This window comes from Ceratotherium simum, chromosome 36 (assembly GCF_057802395.1).
Source record: "Ceratotherium simum simum isolate JZ-2026a chromosome 36, ASM5780239v1, whole genome shotgun sequence".
Lineage (NCBI taxonomy): Eukaryota > Metazoa > Chordata > Mammalia > Perissodactyla > Rhinocerotidae > Ceratotherium > Ceratotherium simum.
In genome coordinates, this window is record NC_141935.1 from 6007405 (window position 1) to 6027964 (window position 20560).

A 20560-nucleotide genomic window follows, 5' to 3' on the forward strand; every position below is an offset into this window, starting at 1 on the left:
GCCTACTGGACTCTTGAATCCTGTTTCTCCAAAGCCATCACATACTTCATGATGTTCCATATGTGGCAATGAATCCATAATAGATCACTTCGACTATTCTTTTCACTTCCTTCAACTTCCTTGGCTTCTGTAGTTTTCATAAGGACTGGTTACAAATATTCTGAGTCTCTTCTTCCAGAAACTTGGTAGGATTACAAATCCGTGCCCCTTTGAAGTAGACGTGGCCATATGACTTGCACAGGACAAGGAAATTAATGTGGAGGTAATATGTTTCCCTTTAGGGAGGAAGTTTTAAAAGCCATTGTGTGAAATTTTATGTTCTCTTCCCCACAGCTGCAGTGATTAAGGAAGGGCATGGAAAGATGATGTCTCTCTCCCCTGATTCTTACAATGGATATAATGAGCAGAGTCCATTCACATCTACTTTGGAAGTGAGCATGAACAATAAACTAAAGTTTATTTCCTATTCATACTGAGATTTTGGAATACATTTTTCTTACTGTAATAAGATAACCTAATCCAGGGTGTGGAAAACCTTTTATGTAAAGGACCAGATAAAAGGTCTCTGTCACAACTACTCAACTCTGCAGTTGGAGCACAAAAGTAGTCATAAGCAATGCATAAACAAATGGGTGTGGCTGTGTTCCAATAAAACATTGTTTACAAAAAAAAACAACCAAAAAAAGAACAGGCTGCTTTTGACCTCTGGGCTCTTGTGTGCTACCCCTTGACCTAGTCTATCCTAATGTATAAAGCTCCTTCTCAGTCCTTTCCATCAACTTTGCTCTATCTCAGCAACGGATCAATTTGCAACATTTCTTTTCTAATAAAATACCATTTTTTTTAACTATTGTAGACCTGTAACATAACCATTTATAGTGGTGTCATGTTGTATTTTAGACTAAATCCTGTGATGGACGTTCAGCATTGCCTGAAATCCATTTATATGCCCCCAATTTACTTCCAATTCCACTTCCCAAAGAAAGTACCCCTAGTCTCCTCATTTTCCTTAAGCCACCTAACACAACTGCTTCTTCATCAACAGGTAATAAGTCCCCACATTCACAGAAAACAGTTGAGAGTAAACACGCCCTAGATTTCTCTCCAGAATTCCTTCAACTCGAGCTGTATTTGATCTGGACTTAAGCCTCTCCCTTAACCTTTGATGATAAGGTGCTTTTTTTTTTTTTTTTTTGCCGTATTCATTCTAGCTCCTCTAGCCTGTCACTTGCCGTGAATCATGAACCATTGTTGACTCCTTCCCTCTCTCACTGTGTCAACCACTCTCTCTTAAGCTGATATGCAAGCTCCTCCAATATTCAACTCCTTCTCTCAACCCTGGGTCCAGGTTCAGTGAACGTACAACATTTCCCCTCCCTTTCACAGCCCACATCCTTAAAATACCATCTTACACTTGCTGTCTCCTTTCCCACCTCCCATTTATTCCTCAACCCACTGCTATCTGGCCTCTGACATCTAAATTGTGCCAGCACTAGTCTGAGAAATGTCACCAATATCCTCCAATTTCCAAATCCAGAACTCTCTGTAGTCCCCATGTCACAGTGGCTGGTATGTATCATGGTCTCCTTAATTGTTTGTTGAACTGAAGACACGGAAACCTTCTGTGATATTTGACACTGTTGATCACTGACTTCTTGAAGTTCTCCAATGCCTCACACTCATATTCTCCTTATCTTTGTCTGAACAGCAGTATTTTATCTTACTAATTTCACTTCTAACTGCTCCTCTTCCTCTACTCTACTTAAGTTTTAGGCCCTGCCAGCTTTTCAGGTCTCATCTCCTACCACTTTCCTGCTCACTCTCTGTACTACCAACACTATAGCCTTCTGTCCTGTCTTCACACAGACCAAGTTCATTCCTATCCTCTGCACTACCTATTCTTTATTTCTGAATGATTCTGCTCTGGATCTTCCTATTGATTCTTATCACCACCTCGGAAACTTCTTCCCTGGAGACCCTGGAGGTATTGTACGAGTGGATAGCTGGCCTTTATATTTGGTTCCACATGAGTTTTTCCCTGGATTCTACTGTTTTCCTCTTCCCATTTTTTGTGTGATTCAAGACATTTCCATGATAAAAATCTACCACCGTCATGCTAATCACCTCTTTAGTGACATCCAAATCCATCTATCCAACTGCAGCTTCACAGTGTGGGTCCAGGCATATAATTCAGAGGTGTATCCAACTTTTTATATGTCAAACTAAATCATCATCCTTCTCTCCATAGATGCTTTTCCTCCTGGGTTCAACATTTTAGTTTCTGACACAAGAACCTCACAACAGAAGCCTGGAAATCTACCCCACGCTCCTTCCTCCTCATCTCTCTAATATTCAATCAAACATCAAATTCTAAAAAGTTGTAATTATTGTTTATATGTCTCCACCTCTTCATACTATACTTCCACTGTGTATGTTTAGCTCCTAGAGGTATTGCAATAGTCTCTTAATTGATCTTAAATTTATTTTCCATTCCGCCAGACCCAGATTTAATAGATCTGTATTGGTAACACGATAATACACTTATATTAGCAATGAATTAATAGAAATAATAAAAATAATACGTGACCGCCTAAACCCAAGTTTTAATAAGATGTCTTCAGTGCTTACTGTTTATTGACACAAACCTCAGATGAACCTTAAATGTGTTCATTATTTCATTTTATATTTTCTCTCTCACTTCATTCTGCTATATGTATCATATTGTCATATACCCCCTGCAGTTTACATATCTGAGTTTTGACTTCGTATTATAACTGAGCTTACTACCAATGTTTAAAGTCAAATGCTAAAAGACATAAACATGTGAGTTTTGCTAACAGACCAGCCAAATAAGATTGGGAGAATTTTGTTAAATTAATTAAGAGTAGAAGAACTTATGGTGATTATTTTCAGGCAGTGGACCTTAATCCAATGATAAGTTTTAATTCTCTACTGTCATAATCTCCATTAAAATAAATGATGATATTAAAATATTGCCAGGACAGGTGCCTCTATTCAAAATAACAATCTTGGAGACTGTCCAAATATGTGGGGCTACATTTTTTCTACTGTTAGAAACAACCATAAAGCATTTGAAATAAGAATAATAATTCAAGGTTAGCACTCTATGGTGTGAATCAGTAGAAAATTCAGTCTGCACAGGGAACAGATGCATTTGGATCAAATGTGGCTTTTAATTAGCAGGTCTAGGTACTTTTAATTATTCCTGTAAATGACATTGTCAGACACTGTCCCTTATGGGATACAGAGACCAAAGTTTTGACAAATCACCCTCAAATAAAACCCCTGACACATACAAATCATAGACCAAATGAAAGAAAATTTAAGTTTTTTATCCAGGATTATTTTCTGTAAATTTCCTTTTATTCTTTAATTCTAAATTTCTGATAGATTTGGAGAAAACAAGATACAGAGATTTGGAATGCATCATATATCAGCAGGTAGATCCTTCCATTGTACCAGGAAAATAAGAATTTGTGATACATTAGCGGAGGTACAGAGAGTGGAGTTCCTTTTAATAAGAGACTCCCCTACATCTAGTCAAAGTAAAATGCATTTCAATAGTATGAAGCATGTTGTAAGAGAGAGTGCATGCTTCTCTAATTTGGGGCGAACCGCTCTTTGTTTACATTGATCTTTGGTAAACTCTCTTGTGAAAGAAAGTGCCCAATCCCAGTGCATCCCAATTCTGGCATCTGTGTCCCTAAAGAAAGCAGGACCCTGAAGCATACGGTCTTGAATCTTTAAGTCATGACTTCTGACAAAGAAAATGAAAAAGAAATTCTAAAAGGAAAATATTTTATAAATGTGGGATCTTTGGGAGGTGTGTGTGTGTGTGTGTGTGTGTGCCTGGGTACGTGTGTGTGTGTAAATGAGTCACATTTCGAGAAGTAAGCCTAGGAATTGCAGTAACACATATATGAAAAACAGAGATTTCCCATTGTTAAAACAAATATGTGCTAAGCAAGAGTTTTAAGTAGGTGGCTAAGTGACCAAGAAAATAAATAATTAGACGACCTCTATGAAGCAATCATGCTGTCATGAGTCCTATGTCCAAGTAAAATTGAATCCTCAAACTCTTGCTTTGAATTCATTGACCCTGGAAGGATGGTTTATTCTACCGTTTATTCTCAATACAAGACAAGCAGCCTGACATAAAATAAGTGGTTTATAAGTTCTGATGATTGGATGGATAAATTAACTAATTATTTAGGAGATGCTCTGGAAGTAAAACACAAGGCAGAGGTTAATGCCAGAGGACTCGTACACCCACATTCTTGGCTTAGGAACCACGGATGCCATGAAGACAAACAGCCGGACTCCACACACCATCAGCCTAACACGGATCTAATGTGGGTTACCACTGTCTTATGTTTATTAACCTCTTTCTAAAATATTTTCTTAACAATGCCTGAAAGTGGAGGTCACTCAATTGTGTAGGAGGATATATTTTCCTAGGAGCTGCTTGTGGGCTCAATCAAATTTTTAAAAAAAGAATAGAATCAACTCAAAAGTAACTCTAGCTTTTGTAAAAGAGGATCACTAAAACAAGGTTTAAACATGGAATTAGGAATACCATGATTTAAAGTTCAGAGGTCTCTTAAGAGGTCAGCTCTTCTTCCCCCAGGGTATAGCAGAATTTGTAAAGTCACCCTTTAGTAAGGTCCTGTGACCTCGTTCGTATGATACACGGTCACTTGTTTCACTCACTGCAGCAGCCCTCATCAAAAGCAAACTCACTTGTTTTCATAAATGTTTGCAAATATCTCAACACAGTTCTTACCACGCTATAGCTGTATCCTCTTGCAATTCTTCTTATGATATGATTTCTTATACTCCTCAACTATCTACATTCTCTCTTCTAGGGCATGATAGCGTGACACCATCCCTTTAAAATGAGGTATATTAAGCAGAACACAATATTACAGACATAATTTTTGGTGGGTAAAGAACATAGTTGAGATGAACTCTTTGGCTCTGAGGAACATCCTTCATTGTGAAGCCCAAAAGAGTTAATGGTTTCTTTCAGCACCATCATCACTGTTGATTCATATTAGGCCTGTGGTTAATGATATCTGCATTTTCTTCCACTTAATTCCATTGTCAATTCAGGTTTTTTCTCATATGATATTAATATAGTTTACTTCTTAAAGCTAAATGCTGGGCTTTAGAAAACCAATCTAGTTGTTTCAGAAGTGTATATACCTGGGAATTAGGAAGGCTGTTACCGTCCTGGCTCTGATCTAGACTTGTTTTTCGACCATAGACTAACTACTTAATGAGCTTTGAAATTTTCAGCTCCTGTTTATGCCTATCTCCAGAGTGAGAGTTTCATACCAATTAATCTCAAAATGGCCCTAGCATACAAAAAATTTTCAAGATGTATTGTCTTTACAGTAGTTGATGCCTATAAACATTAATACTCCATTATGAGAAAACAATAAACTTCTTAACTATAAGGAATAAATAACTGATAAAATATACAAGAAAATATATAGAAAAGAAATATAACATTACCTTTACATGAAGGAACTGGACTCCACCCAAATTTAGTGCACGCAGCGTCTCCTCTTTCACTGTATTCAAAACCCTGATTGCATTTATATTGAAATCGTTCATTTTGTTTATAAATTGTCTTCTGAGATATAGAATATCCATTTAAAACTGATGGTACTTTGCAGGAAATTTCTAAATAGAAGAGATTAAATTCCAAAATGTTTGTTATATATTAAAGGACTATGTCCAAGACATAGTTATATAAAGATCAAAATTTTATTTTCATTAGGTAAATTAAGCAACCAAACAAAAGTTCTATTTTGATTTGAATGCTTAATAAATAATTTCTGTTGTTCTTAACATTCATTTTTGAAGGAAGTTAAAATGCTTATTAAAATTATGTTGCTAATCTTATTTGATTTGAGGATAAATTACTCCTCTTGAAATAAATAGTGGCCAGTAACACTCATCAACTGTCTATATAAAATTGAATATAGATATGGGCAGTTTGTGATAAGTATTTTCACTGAGTGACCTGCAAAAATTACACTTTTCTAGTTATTGATCAAAAAGTAATTATAGACAAAACATTTTGTTGTTAAAGAGATTATTTTAACTCATTGTTATTACACCTCCAAAAAGTAACTGGCCTTCTGCTTTGTGCTTTCACCATCCATCCAAGTTTTCTGTCAAAGAAAATTGGCCATTATCTTTGACGCCATCATATCTCAAACAGTTTTCCTGGGATTAAAGCAACAATAACATATTTCTCAGATCCTATTCTCCCACCTTTCCAATCTGTTTTCCTGTTTGTAACTTAATGACTTATTTTCTTGATACTTCATTGATCCACTTAAAATCCTTCATTGATTCCCAATTCAGTTTGAATACAAGCCAAATTCTTCACACGGTGTATGGAGCACCTCAGAACCTTGTAGCAGCCTATCTTCATCCATCACTGTCTGATCCCCCACCTGTGTCCTACACCAGGGCCCCACTGAAAACAATGAGAACAGGGCAGCTAGATGCTCAATGAAGTCTCACAGCATTTGCACCTTCCTCTCCATGAACTTCCTGTGACTGGTGTGCTTTTCCCCTCCTCAACTTCATCCAAAAATTCTCATTCTTCCTTTAAGACTTATATTACGCAATAGTCATTCCAGCAAGGATTCACTAACCACAGAAATTTAGTTGTAAAAAGTAAACCCCATACTTGAATTTCTAGAGTATACAGTATTTACTACACTGAATATAAACATGTTTATCATGATTGACTCGAAGAACTAGTTTTGTCAGAAACAGTTCTTAAGAAGAATGCTTTTTTCTGCATCTCTTCATAGGATAGATTACACTAAGAAAATATAAAAATTTTGGAGGTTTTAGAAAATGTTAACAAATATGGCAGAAATTTCTGCTAAACAACTGTTGGTAAAACAAAGTATGTTGTTTTAAATGTATTGTCCATAACATTTCTTTACAAAACCCCAAATCGTCAGATTGGTCATGATGCACAAGTCAGCAGTATTACAATGAAAGAAATCTTGACTTACACTTTACTATCGAACCTTTTAAAAGACAATGATTGTTTAGTGGATTCACAGCAATATTTATACTAAACCCACGGTGCAAATACAAAACAGAGCCATTTCCTAGAGATATTATTTAAAAACAGAATGTCATCGTGATGCATCAGTGGAAATAAATAATGAATATTTGGCTTTTCAAATTAAAAAAAAAAAAGCTTATTCTGGAGGCCAATATTAAAACTTTTAGTAAAAATTCTTCGCATCTTATTTTAGCCATAAAAGCCCAGGGCAATTAATTATGGTTATAAGCGTAGACTTTCGTGTCAGATAACCTAGGTTTAAATCTTAACTCAACTATGTATGCCGTGATAATTTTGGACATGTGATTTTACTTCTTTGCACCAGTTTCCTCAGTTATGAAATAGAGGTGAAAACAGTGCAGAAATCATACAGTCATTTTGAAGGTAAAATGAGATGATACATGTGAAGAACTTAGATCAATGACCAGGCAATAGTAAGTACTCAGTAAATGGTAGTGATTATTAGTATTATTCAGATTCTTTAGGACACACAATGTTTTGAAATGCATATTTTCATGAGAAAAACTAAATCATTCAAATAATCAAATGAACAGTGAATGTTTCTTACCCACACATCTCGGTTTTTCTCCACTCCAAATACCATTTGTTGAGCAATGTATTTCTTTAGGTCCGTCAAGCATGAAGCCTGAATTACACTCAAACTGTACCACTTGTCCAAAAGTATATTCCTGGTCCAGTTCCAACGCACTACTGATAACTCGCCCATTCTCTGGTTCTGTCACTGGTAAACACTTAACAACTGAAAAAAATAAATATAACTTTTTCTAATAGAACTTGAAAACTTTATCATGAAAAATATGCATATATACATATATTTTATCTATAAAATCATCAGCAAAATAAGATTGGAGGAAATTACTTACATGTTTTGTTTTAAAGAAGCATTTGATATACCTGTTTGCCAGAGATAAATTCTGCTAAGTAAAAAACAATAGTAAGTTTAACTCTGATTCTTTTCTATGAAAGTGGACAAAGAAAATTATGACTTTGAATGACAGTTTATATTTTTGTAGCAACAAACAACTGTTTCTTGAATAATTGAGAAATATAAAGCTTGGGATCATTAAATACAAAATTCCATTTAAGTCCCACTGTAATATAACACTGTATTCCTACAAGGTGTAAAAGCAAACTTTCTGATTATATTTACTTCAACAGAGAAATAGTCTTTAATTTTCTTTCCTCTTCCACATCAGTGTTCAAAGTAATCTGAGTACTTCTTTTGATTCTACTTAATATTATCCAACATTCCTTACGTTATGGTATTCAAACTTTATTTTATAGTAGGATGACCCAAGAAGCTTGTTAAAATGGAAATTCTATGGCTATCTCCCTGCCCTATCACTGCAGATACTGATTCAGTAAGTCTTTAATAACCAAAAATTTCAGTTTTTAACAAACGATCCAGGTAATTCCAATGTAGATGTCCCCTAGAACATTGATCTCCTTCCTCTCATTTCCATAGACAAAAGATCTTCCATTCTCTTGTTTAGGCAACAGGATTTTTGAGTGATCACATTTCTCCTCTACCTCTCCACCTCTTCCTCTTCCTTGTTTCTTTCTTTCTCTCTATCCCGCCCTCCCTCTTTCCTTGCTTTCCTTTCTGCCTCTCTCTCTTCCTCCCGACACCTCAATCTCTCCCTCTCTGCTTACTCCTTTCACCATGGAATGGGGAAAGACTATTCTGATTGATCTCTTTTATTTCCATGATGACTAGAGATTGAGATTACTAACCCAAAATTTGGAAACAGGATCTACATTTCCTCCTTCTAACGGTTTGCTATATTGGTCAACAGGAAAAGGCAGAGCTCTCTCTTATTTCCTGCAGCTTTTCAGTAAGACCAAGACAACAGGAAACCTCTCTTGTCAGGCAAAAGAGGAGAAGTGTCTAAATCATATTCTCCACTTCAGCTGTTATCAGAGAACCCTACATTTGGGTGGTTATTGGGTGAGGGCCTCTTCATTAATAAAGCTGAAATTCAGATCTTCATTTATATAGTGATACTTGTGTCATTTCTAGTGGTTAGAGTCCAAAAAGAAAGAAAAATGAATTTTAGATTTCCTAATCTCTAATACTTTGAATATTACCTCAGATGAGGTATATTTATATTTGATTATTCACACACAAAATAACATAGCAATAGAAAGATCAGATATCCACTCTGTACTATATCAGAAGACACAAAAATAATTTGAGTATGAAATATTTAATGATAGACTTCAAGGATATTTTAATCTAAGACATTTTTAAAATCTTAGATATTTTAAGTATATTATTCTCATCAATCAATTTTACATCTACCTTCACATAAAGGAATATCATTGGTCCATCCATCTGCATCACATTCACGGTAATTAATCGTACCTAGAAGCTGATACCTGAAAACCAAAAATAACAGAATGGTGAGCTAATGTGTCTATATGCGGTTTTAAGTTCGATACCATTCTGAATGTTCAGAAACTCCATTTCAGAAAAATTAACAACATAGGCATTTTCTTCCTTTTCTTTCTTTCTTGAGAAAGGCCCGCAGGCTCTCAGGTGCATGGACTTGGAATAATCATAATTCTTGGTTCATGACACAAACCCATAATTGTTTCATGACAGTGCATTTATATTTTTTCATTGAGTCAGTTAACTAGTTACACTTAACAATGTAATAAGTTCCATGAGCTACTACCAAAAACAAAAGCCAAAAGTATGACAATAACCAACAGCTAATCTTACGTTACCCCTTCTCCAGTCTTATTCCGTACTCCCACCCTCCACAATTGTGACATTTTGTGGACACTTTGGGGTTTCTACATAATCAAGGATAGGGCTAGCAAAAATTCCTTAGGTGTGGTTCATTTTCAGCACTTCGATCTCCCCACTTCCATCCTAGAGATTCTTTCCAGAGTGTGGTCATGGAGTCAAGTCTGCTTATACAACCCATTCTGTGTGGAATTTATCTAATTATAGTAACTCATCAAGCTTGTCCTTAAAATCTAAAATGTTCCACTTGAATGAAAGTTTCTTGGGGCAGGTGCAAAACGTGCAGTCATTGCCAGAGGCTTTAGATTAAGGCAAAGCACCCTTCTCGATATTACAGTGGACAGCTGGAGGCAAAAAGCTTGTTCTCAAAAAAATAAATAACGGGAAGGCATTTTGATAACCTATAATTTGATAATTATAAAGAGACATAATTTTGAAAAAGCATCTCTCATAAACTTTTAAATAATTCTACATGGACAAATGTTTCCTTCATCTGCAAACAAGGACTGTTCTATCCATTATACAAATAAAACACAACTTTTCTCCTTCAAAAAATACCTTGTCTTTCTTTCTCTTTTTTTTTGTGAGGAAGGTCAGCCCTGAGCTAACATCTGATCCCAATCCTCCTCTTTTTTTTTGCTGAGGAAGATTGGCCCTGAGCTAATATCCATGCCCTTCTTCCCCCACTTTATATGGGACACCGCCACAGCATGGCTTGACAAGTGATGCGTCTGTGTGCACCCGGGATCCGAACCGGCGAACCCCGGGCCTCCAAAGTGGAGCACACGCACTTAACTGCTTGCACCACCGGGCCGGCCCCTACTTTGCCATTCTTTGATGGTTATTGATTTGCTCCTAATTCTCTAAGGGAAGAAAACGTTTCAATAGATTAAATCAGAGCCACAGAACTTAAAGTCAAACATTTACTCTACACTTCTATCATATAAAGGAACAAAATAATTGGTTATTAAAGGTTATCTGGGTCCTCTACTGGTACCCCCTTCCAACAGAGAAAGCAGATTTCCTGGCTAACATTTTCCATCTACACCAGAGACCCATCCATTCCCCCAAAGCTCTTTCGGTAGTTCTGCAAAATTCTACACAAAACCTCCTACGGCCCATATACCTGAGGGGAAGAGGGAAGAGAGAGAGATTGTCCAAATGTTGGTGGCTGCGGAAAAGTAATGGCTCAGGTTTCTGCAACCCTAGCCACACAAAATACCAGAAAAACTTTTTGCAGAGTGCCTCCTTAAAACTACCTACCTGTAGGATAATAAAAGTGGATACCCATATGGATATCCTGATAAGTAGCTAGTATTCAGCTAAGTAGGTATTCAGCAGAGAGAGGATGGATGGGGATAAAGGATCAAAGAAGATAGGTTGATTGTCAGAAACATGGGTGTAGTAAACCCACTTTACCATTAGATTCCACAACTGAGTCAAAAGATTCACATCCCCTCTGATAGGTAACACACTCCCCCAATAAAATTTTAAAATAGTGTAAAATCCTTCTGCTTCCTGACCTAGCATGGGCCAAGGACTTTCATTTCGCTGACAAATGTCTAGACCCGTTGGAGGCCCAAGCTGAGTGGCGGAGACAGTTACTCCAATATAGCGAGTCTATAACAGAGTTTACCCGTAATTTATAAAAGATGCAGGAGGCAAAGATGAGTTAAGCCAAGTCAGAGTCAGAGGCAAGTATGTCCCTAACTTCTTTACCACATTATAAATATTACTTATAACTGAGATTTAGGGAATCTAGTGGAAGAAGTCTATGAATTTGATCCCTTTTGCTAGGTCAAGGGTGAAACATAAAAAGTCCAGACTAGCCTGGATTGAAAGAGATATTTCGGAGGTGAAGAGTGGAGCAAATTGGCAAATTCATGCCCAGATGGCCTTAATCTATTTGCTCACGTGTAATAGGTCAGCAGTAATGACTGACGGTTGGGCTAAAAATGTCTGAAAAATCTCCCTCAAGTCGTGACCAAAGGGAGACTAAATCATAAGAACTAATACTTATTGAGTGTCTACAATATCCCAAGAACTCTTCTAAGGGTTTCAAGTGTGTGTCTTATTTATTTCTCCTGCCAATTCTATGATGGACCCGATATGTTTCTGCTGCTTCTTTTTTTATTTTTTTTTGTGAGGAAGATCAGCCCTGAGCTAACATCTGTTGCCAATCCTCCTCTCCTTGCTGAGGAAGATTGGCCCTGGGCTAACCTCCATGCCCATCTTCCTCTACCTTATATGTGGCATGTCTGCCACAGCGTAGCTCTACCAGCGGTGAGCATGTCCGTGCCTGGGATTTGAACCTGCGAACCCCGGGTCACCGAGGCAGAGCATGCAAACTCAACTGCTACATCACTAGGCTGGCCCCAATATGTTTCTGCTTTTACAAGTGAGGAAGTAGGAGTGAAGAGATATTTTTAAAAATACATACAGTTATTGAGTGGTGGAATTTTGGAACGCAGGCTTACTACAAAGCCTAAACTTTAAAATATTATATTTTATTGCCTCAAATCAATAAATAAATGAGGAGAGAATAATAAGATTCCGTTTGTAATTTCTCGATCCCGTTTATAATTATGTAATATAAAATTGTAATGATACTGGCTTTCCCACGTATGAAACTTTCTTCAAAATAATTTTTTGACCTGGCTGGGAATAACAGGGAAGAAAGAACACTGGGGGAGTAACATGAAAACCCAGTGAGTGGTTAGAAAACACAGAGTCATCAATTATGAACATAGTAGCATTTTTGGTCCATGTGATAAGAATAATTTGCAGACCGTGGAACCTTAAAGAATGGTAGTTATTATTTCAGTGTAAAAGTCTTTTTTCTCCAAAATTTTATAAGATTTTATCAAAATAGGTACCATGTAATCTAATTTTGTTATCATTCCCACGGTCCCTGACACATTGAATTCCCATAATACTATGCACATAGAGTGTAGTGAGGACTTGTTAGAGCGAACACTTATTTACCTGCATACTATTTTCCCATCATTCTATAAATACACTCTACCAAAGTAATTATAAATCATTTTAATTTTTCAGTGTTGAGGAGATAATATGGTATCTAAATATAATCATTTCCATTAAAGTTTAATTTTTCAGGTTAATTGTGTGCTACTTATAAAAATGCTCATAGAAAAATATACTAACCTTAAAAAATATAAATTAATACAGTTCCTATTTACTATATCAATTACAAATGATCTCAATTATAAACCTCTTTTTATATTGAGGACTTACCCCTCATCACATGTATAAACAACCTTTGCTCCATATGCAAACTCATCTCCTACCGCAAGATGGAAAGAACCAAATGGAGTATCCCCAGGATGTCCACAGGGCTTTTCTAAAATTAAAAAAAAAAGGGTGTAATAGCAGTATGTAACAAAGAGAAACACATCTTATGTAGGAGCTCAGGGACAAAGATATTTGATATTATATTAGAGGACAGAATTGAAGATATGGACAAGTGAAAAATGGCAAAGTTATTTTATAATTGAACTTACCTGTATGCTTGTTTTTTGAATTTTGGAAGATTAAAACCCCTTTTTAAGAATAATGATGGTGTATTGTTTTGTATTTAAATGACAATAATGATATAATTCAGTCAGTATTGCTACAATATCAAACATTCAGTATTTTCACAACTAAAGTTTTCGTAAATTTCACAAATGTATGAATTACTTACTCCGACATATCCTTGATGGATAAAGAGCCACCCATTCTCCCTTCCTGCATTCCATTATAATAGTTCCAAGAGTTCTATATCCAGGGCGGCATTTATATGTAGCTTGCGTGCCCTCCGTATATGTTAGTTCAGTCCAGGAACCTGATAGAATTTCTGTTTGTTTTCTTGGAGGAGGTTCGTTACAATCTACAAACAATAAAAGTAAGTGCTTAAAGTAACCATTTAAATATATCCTATGTTTAGGTTATTTTTGCTTTAAAAAATACTTATGTGGTTACAAGTCCAACCAAATGTATGTCTTAACATAAATAAAATATGCATTTTAACTTACATAAATTGAATCTACATAAATTTGTAAGAATAATTTTCCAGAGAAATAGTTATACTTTACTGGATTATTCTTAACTCCTACACTGTGTTCTACTATTTATTCATTTAATTTGGAAAATGTTTATTGAGCACTATTCTAAGTTCTGAAGAAAAAGCCAATGTATAAAAGAGACATAGAATGGACTGAAATTTCCTATAGTCTCGTGGAAAAAGTCCCAACAATAAAAGGGGCCTGCTTCAGATACACAACTGGTGTCCTCATCAAGACATTTGCCATATGTAGAAGTCACTCAGGGTGAGATTGAAGAGCAGAGGTCAAAACATCAGGGAAGCAAGATCGATCTATCATAGTCTTTTGGGATGGAGGAAGAAGAGACCAATCAAGTTTTTGATAAAAACTCAAGAAGGTCTCTACCTTGAGACTTTTGAATACAGAACTGGAGTGACTCAAAGTAAAAGTGTATCTCAAGCCCATCTGAGTGCAATGCCTGATTGAATCAAGAGAGAGCAGCACTCTTGTCAGTGGGGGTAAATAATATAAACTTTATCATTACATTTATTTCATATAAAATGTATGGCTTTGGATAAAAATTAAAAGAGACACAAGGCAGCAGAAAAACATATAACCAAAAATGTAGCAAAAGTAAATGGCTAGTAGAAGCAAATGCTCAGATCCAGATGTTGGAATTAGCATCAAGGCCTTTAAAATAGCTATTTTAAATATGTTAAAGGAACTATAGGAAAACGATAGATAAAATGAGTAAAAAGATATTCAAAAGAAAATTGATGTTGTAAAAAATCATACATTATACTAAAATTACAAAATAAAATTACAAAATAAATATCAGAAAAAAGGATGCATTGGATAGTCTGAAGAGTCAAATAGATACAGCAGAATACAATCTTAGTAAACTTGAAGAAGATTGATGTAGAAGTACCCAAACTGAAGTATAGAAAGACAAAAGTGTAGACAACAACAACAACAAACAAAACAGAGAATAAGAAATGTGTGAAGCAGAGTCAAGTGATGTAGCAGATATCTAATTGGAGTTCCAAAAGTAGAGGAGAGAATGGACAGAAGAAATATTTGAAGAAATAACAGCTCAATGGTTTCCAAAATTGGTGAAAGATGTCAACTCTAAGATTTGAAAGTTCAGCAAACTCCTAAAAGGGTAGATACAAAGAAAAACTATACTGAGGATTTGCTGAAAACTAAAGATAAAAGCAAAATCTTAAAAGCAGACAGAGAAAAGAAAACACATTTCTTTCAGGAGAACAGTAAAAATAACAGTTATGTCTGTAACAGTAACTACCAAAGCCTGAAAATAGAGTCTTGACATTTCTAAAGTGCTGAAAATAAATGGCAGCAGAGAACTCTATGTCCAGTGAAAACATACTTTAAAATGAGGAATAAATACACATTCTTGAACAAACAAAGCAGAGAGAATTCAACAATAGCAGACTCATACCACAAAAAAAAAACCCAAAAAAAACCACTAAAATTCGCTTGGCTGGAGGAAAATGATTCCCGATACATAAGCAAAAGTCTAAGAATGAATGAGCAGAACTGAAGAAAATAACTAGATGGGTTAATAAAAAGATTATTGAAAAATGATAAATAATATGCTATGTATATTTTACCAAAATAAAAAAAGACTATTGACTGTTTAAATCAATAACAATGCTTTGGGGCCGGCTCCGTGGCTTAGCGGTTAAGTGCGCGCGCTCTGATGCTGGCGGCCCGGGTTCAGATCCCGGGAGCGCCCTGAGGCACCACTTCTCCGTCCAACGTGAGGCCGAGTCCCACGTACAGCAACTAGAAGGATGTGAACCTATGACATACAGCTATCTACTGGGGCTTTGGGGGGAAAAAAACTGAATAAATAAAATCTTTAAAAAAAAAAAATAACAATGCTTTGTAGTCCTTCTAACAAATTCAGGAGTAAAATACAAATCAATAATCACAAGAATATCAAAAGATGGCAAATGAAATGAAACTGTTTTAATGTTTTTGCATAGTTTAGAATATTGTGAAAGTATTAATTTAGGGTGGACCATAATAATTTAAGTACGCTTGCTGTAATTGGCAGGGTAATCACTAAAACAATGATATTAAGAGATCTATAAAATAACTAACAGAAACGATACAGAGAGATAGTAAAGAATATTTGATTAATACAAAAAAAGGCAGGAAAGGAGGAATGGAAGACAAAAGAAAGAGAGGACACAAAAAATAAATAGCAATATGTTAGACTTGAACTTAACTGTATCAGTAATTACATTAAATGTAAGTGGATTCACCACTCCAATTAAAATACAAAGATTGTTGGAGGGAAGAAAAACAGAAAATAAAGCTCAAGTATATGCTGATTACTTTTAATAAAATGGGACAGATAAGTTGAAAGTAAATGATGAAAACTGATACACCATGAAAATATTAACCAAAAAAAGATGGTGTTAATACATTAATATCAGGCAAATAATAATTGAAGGTAGACAGTATTAACAGATAAAAGAGGGTCATTTCATACAAAGAAAAGGGCTACTTTAACAGAAAGATGTAATAATCCTAAATGTGTATGAGCAGTGATTGGTGGTGCTGGCTCTTACTGACCCACAGGAGGTCATTATACATATCTCTTCCCAGTACAGTTATTCAGCAATGTCATGCTGGTAACTTGAAATGGACCATATTGTGCCTATTTACACCATGGATATCAGCAAACTCTACAAATCAAGGCTTTTTTCTTTCATTTTTTTTTTTTTTATGAATAGTTTGTTGTTACACATTTGCCAGCACGCCACTATGCATAAACTTATTCATATACCTTCAAGATATAACAGAAGTAAAAGGAGAAGTAAACAAATCCACCATCATAGGTTGAGATTTAAACACACTTTTCCCAACATCCAATAGGCAAGAAAATGGAAAAATAAGGTTATAGAAGATGTAAACAACAATATTAACCAAATTGGCTTCTTTGTATTTATAGAACACAAACTTCAACAACTGCAAGATACATATTCATTATGAGTACACATGAAATATTCACAACAGACCATAAGGAAATCTCAACAAATTTCAAAAGATTGAAATCACTCTAAGTATACTCCCTGACCGCTAGACATTGCTAACAGAAAATAACCGGGATATTCTCAAAAGTTTTTAAGTTTAGCAACATTTCTAAATAACTCATGTGTTAAAGAAGAAATCATAGTACAAATTAGAAAATAATTTGAACTGCCACTAACAGAAATATGATACACATCAAAATTTGTGGGATGATACTAAAGCGGTGATTAGAAGGACAATTATAGCTTTATTGCATTAGAAATAAAGAACAGGGGCCGGCCCAGTGGCGTAGCAGTTAAGTTTACGCATTCCGCTTTGGTGGCCCGGGTTTTGCCAGTTTGGATCCTGAGCATGGATCTACTCACCACTCATCAAGCCATGCTGAGATGGTGTCCCACATAGAAGAACTAGAAGGACCTACAACTAGGATATAAACTATGTACTGGGGCTTTGGGGAGAAAAAAGAAAAAGAGGAAGACTGGCAACACGTGTTCGCTTAGGGCCAATCTTCCTCAAAAGAAAAAAAGAAGGAAAGAAAGAAAGAAAGAACAGTTGAGAATCAGTTATCCAAACTTCTAACTCAAGAAGCTCGAAAAAATTAAATTAAACCTAAGGAGAGTAGAAAGCAGCAAATGATTAATGATGAGACCACACATCACTCTCTCGATTCTAAGTGACAATTAAAGCATTTAAGCTGAAGATCCCTAAGCTTGCAGTTGCTCTGTATGAGTATGACCTGTATTTGCATCAATTCTCATCCTTTCTCATGGGGTGGTTGAGACATCAGAAGCAGTGTCTGAGGGTCTGAAATCGTTATCAAGTTCTTGTACTTTCTGATGTACTCCCTCTTCTGTATCACTTCTTGAAGCTAAGTAACCTTGGCACTGGCTAGGTCAACTGTATTATGTGGATTGGATGGACAATCTCAAATTGAAATCCACTCTGGCAGTCTTGCAATTATAAACCACTGGAGATGAAACGGAATAAAGTTGAATCCTTACTTTATTTCCAAACACACACAGACACGTGCACACAAATTCCAGGTAAATTACAGAGTTAGGCTTAAAAAATTGAAAAAAACACACGTATCTACTTCTTTCTCTTATAATTTCTTTAATCGCCTGCTATATCAGATGCTATGTCATTTTTGTAACCCTCTATTATTTATTTGTGCCATCTATCTAAAATCATATTTATTAATCTTTTCAGAAAACTATGAGTAAATAATAAAAACATAAAGTTTAGTGAATAAATTGTAAAAAGAGTATACACACATTAAAATACTTTAACATTAAAAATTCTATTTATGAAAATATAATCCATGCAAAATTTAAAGGAAAATTAACTGCAAAATTATTTTCGACACAAAAGCACTTCTTGCAATAACAAAAGCACTAACACTACCAAAGGAAAAATATCAGAGTATGACAGATCATTTTCTTAAGAATGGCCAATAACATAGCCATTATTAAAAATCAAAGACAAGAAAATTAAATATAAATGACTTTTTTGGTGAATTTCAATGACAAAAATGTAAAGGAAATGACAGTCAATTTTGTAGGAAATGAAGTGATATAAATATTATTAAATAAAATTAGAATTACAAATGACTATAATATTAATAGAAAACAATTTGGTGATATAGATAAAGATCTTAAAAGTGCTCATATAAATTAACAAATAATTTCAATCTAAAAGAAGTATCCTAAAGCAATAATCAAAGATTTGGTGAGCTATTTAGGTATAGGACGCTTATTACAACATTTTTTATAGTAGATAAAATGAGAAACAATTAGAATGCTAAAAAAATATGGATATTGTTAAATTGTGATACAGTCACCTGAGGAAATATTATCTGGCTTTTAAAAATTGTGTTTTGTGGAATAGTTAATAATGTGGGTAAATATTATAACATAAGAGTAAGGGGGGAAGGTAGCACAGACTTTCCGTTTCTAATGAAGTTATGTTAGATCAGGGATCAGAAGGATTAGGTTTACAGCTGACTTTCAGTAGCAATAACAGAAACCAGAAGATGTTAGTCAATCACTTCAATTTGTGTAAGGCAATAACTATCTACCTGGAATTCTATACAAAAAAATAATTCTTCAAGAATGAAAATTTTGATTAACAAAATTTGAGAGAATTTGCCATTACAGATTCACGTTAATGGAAAATAAAAGACGTACTTCAAAAAAAGGAAAATGATCCCAGATACAAGGTTTGCGATGAAAGAAATGAAGATCAAAGAAAACAATACCTATACAATAAATCTAAATGATGGCTGACTACAAAACAGTAAAAATATAGTCTTATGTAGTTTTAAATACATACATATACACACACATATACATACACATGAAGCAAATGACAACAGTGTGTTAACTGAGAGAAGGAAAAATAAAACTCAAGTTTTATAACTTTAAGACTCACAATGTCTAGAAGAATAGAAAGGAATTAACTAGCTGTGATGGCTTTTTTTTTTCATGAGGAAGACTGGCCCTGAGCTAACATCTGTGCCAATCTTCCTCTATTTTTGTATGTGGGACGCTGCCACAGCATGGCTGATGAGCGACATAGGTCTGTTCCTGGGATCCAAACCTGTGAACCCGGGCTGCTGAAGCAGACACTGCCCGAGTTAACCACTACCCCACCAGGCTGGCCCCTGTGAGGGCTTTTATGATGAATCAACTTGTCTAGGCAACAGTCCCATTATTTAATCAAACATTAATCTAGGTAGTCTTGGGAAGGTATGGTGCCAGATGTAATCCTAATCAATTAATTTTAAACAAGGTGATTATTCTGGATAATCTGTGTGAGCCTGATTAAATCACTTGAATGGTTTTAAAAGCAGGGCTGACGCTGCTCCTCTGTGGACAGCAGCTACCTTGCCTGTGAGTTCCAGCCTATGTTCTTTCTTTTCTGACTTCCGGCTCTATGGAGTTTGAACTTTTACCCAGTGCCCACAATTGCATTAGGCAATTTCTTGTCTCATAACAGATCTCTCTTTAGATAGGTAGGTAGGTAGGTAGGTAGGTAGGTAGATGGATAAACTTCTACTGATAATATTTCTCTGATTGAACCCTTACTGGTAAACTAGCATTGAACTTTGATAAGTGAAGAAAGCATGTTTTAATTTCTAGGTTAACTGCCAAAATTATAGAAGTAGAATTGAGATGAAAATTTCCAGCCTAGGTGACAGGAAAAGAGTAAATAATAAAAATCAACCAAACCAAAAGATGGCAAGATCAGAGAGAGGAAGAAAGACAAAAAAGGGGATCGAGTTGAGTGTTAGATTTTAACTTAAACATATCAGTAATTTTATTACACAGAAATGGATTAAATGCTCCAGTTCAAAGTCAATGGTTTTTTGACAGGATAATAAAATTCTGGCAAAACTGATGAAGCTGTGAGAGAGAAGGCACAAATAACCATGATCAGGAATGAAGAAGGGATACCACTAGAAATCTTGCAAACAACAAAAAGATTTTAACCAAATACTTTAAAAAGCAATTTGCCAATACATTTGAAAATATTGATAAAACTGACAAATTCCTACGA

General features: G+C 35.2%; 1 protein-coding gene across 1 annotated transcript in view; it reads right to left on the reverse strand.

The window, feature by feature from the left end:
* LOC101393840 (complement factor H-like) overlaps positions 1 to 20560 on the reverse strand; it is a 160776-nt gene that overhangs the window by 128934 nt on the left and 11282 nt on the right. Inside the window, exons 2-6 of the mRNA XM_087424350.1 lie at positions 13600 to 13785; positions 13152 to 13257; positions 9447 to 9523; positions 7692 to 7883; positions 5539 to 5709 (exon numbers count right to left, since the gene is read on the reverse strand). Of these exons, the coding sequence (XP_087280476.1) occupies positions 5539 to 5709; positions 7692 to 7883; positions 9447 to 9523; positions 13152 to 13257; positions 13600 to 13785 (732 nt within the window). The remainder of the gene's footprint in view (positions 1 to 5538; positions 5710 to 7691; positions 7884 to 9446; positions 9524 to 13151; positions 13258 to 13599; positions 13786 to 20560) is intronic.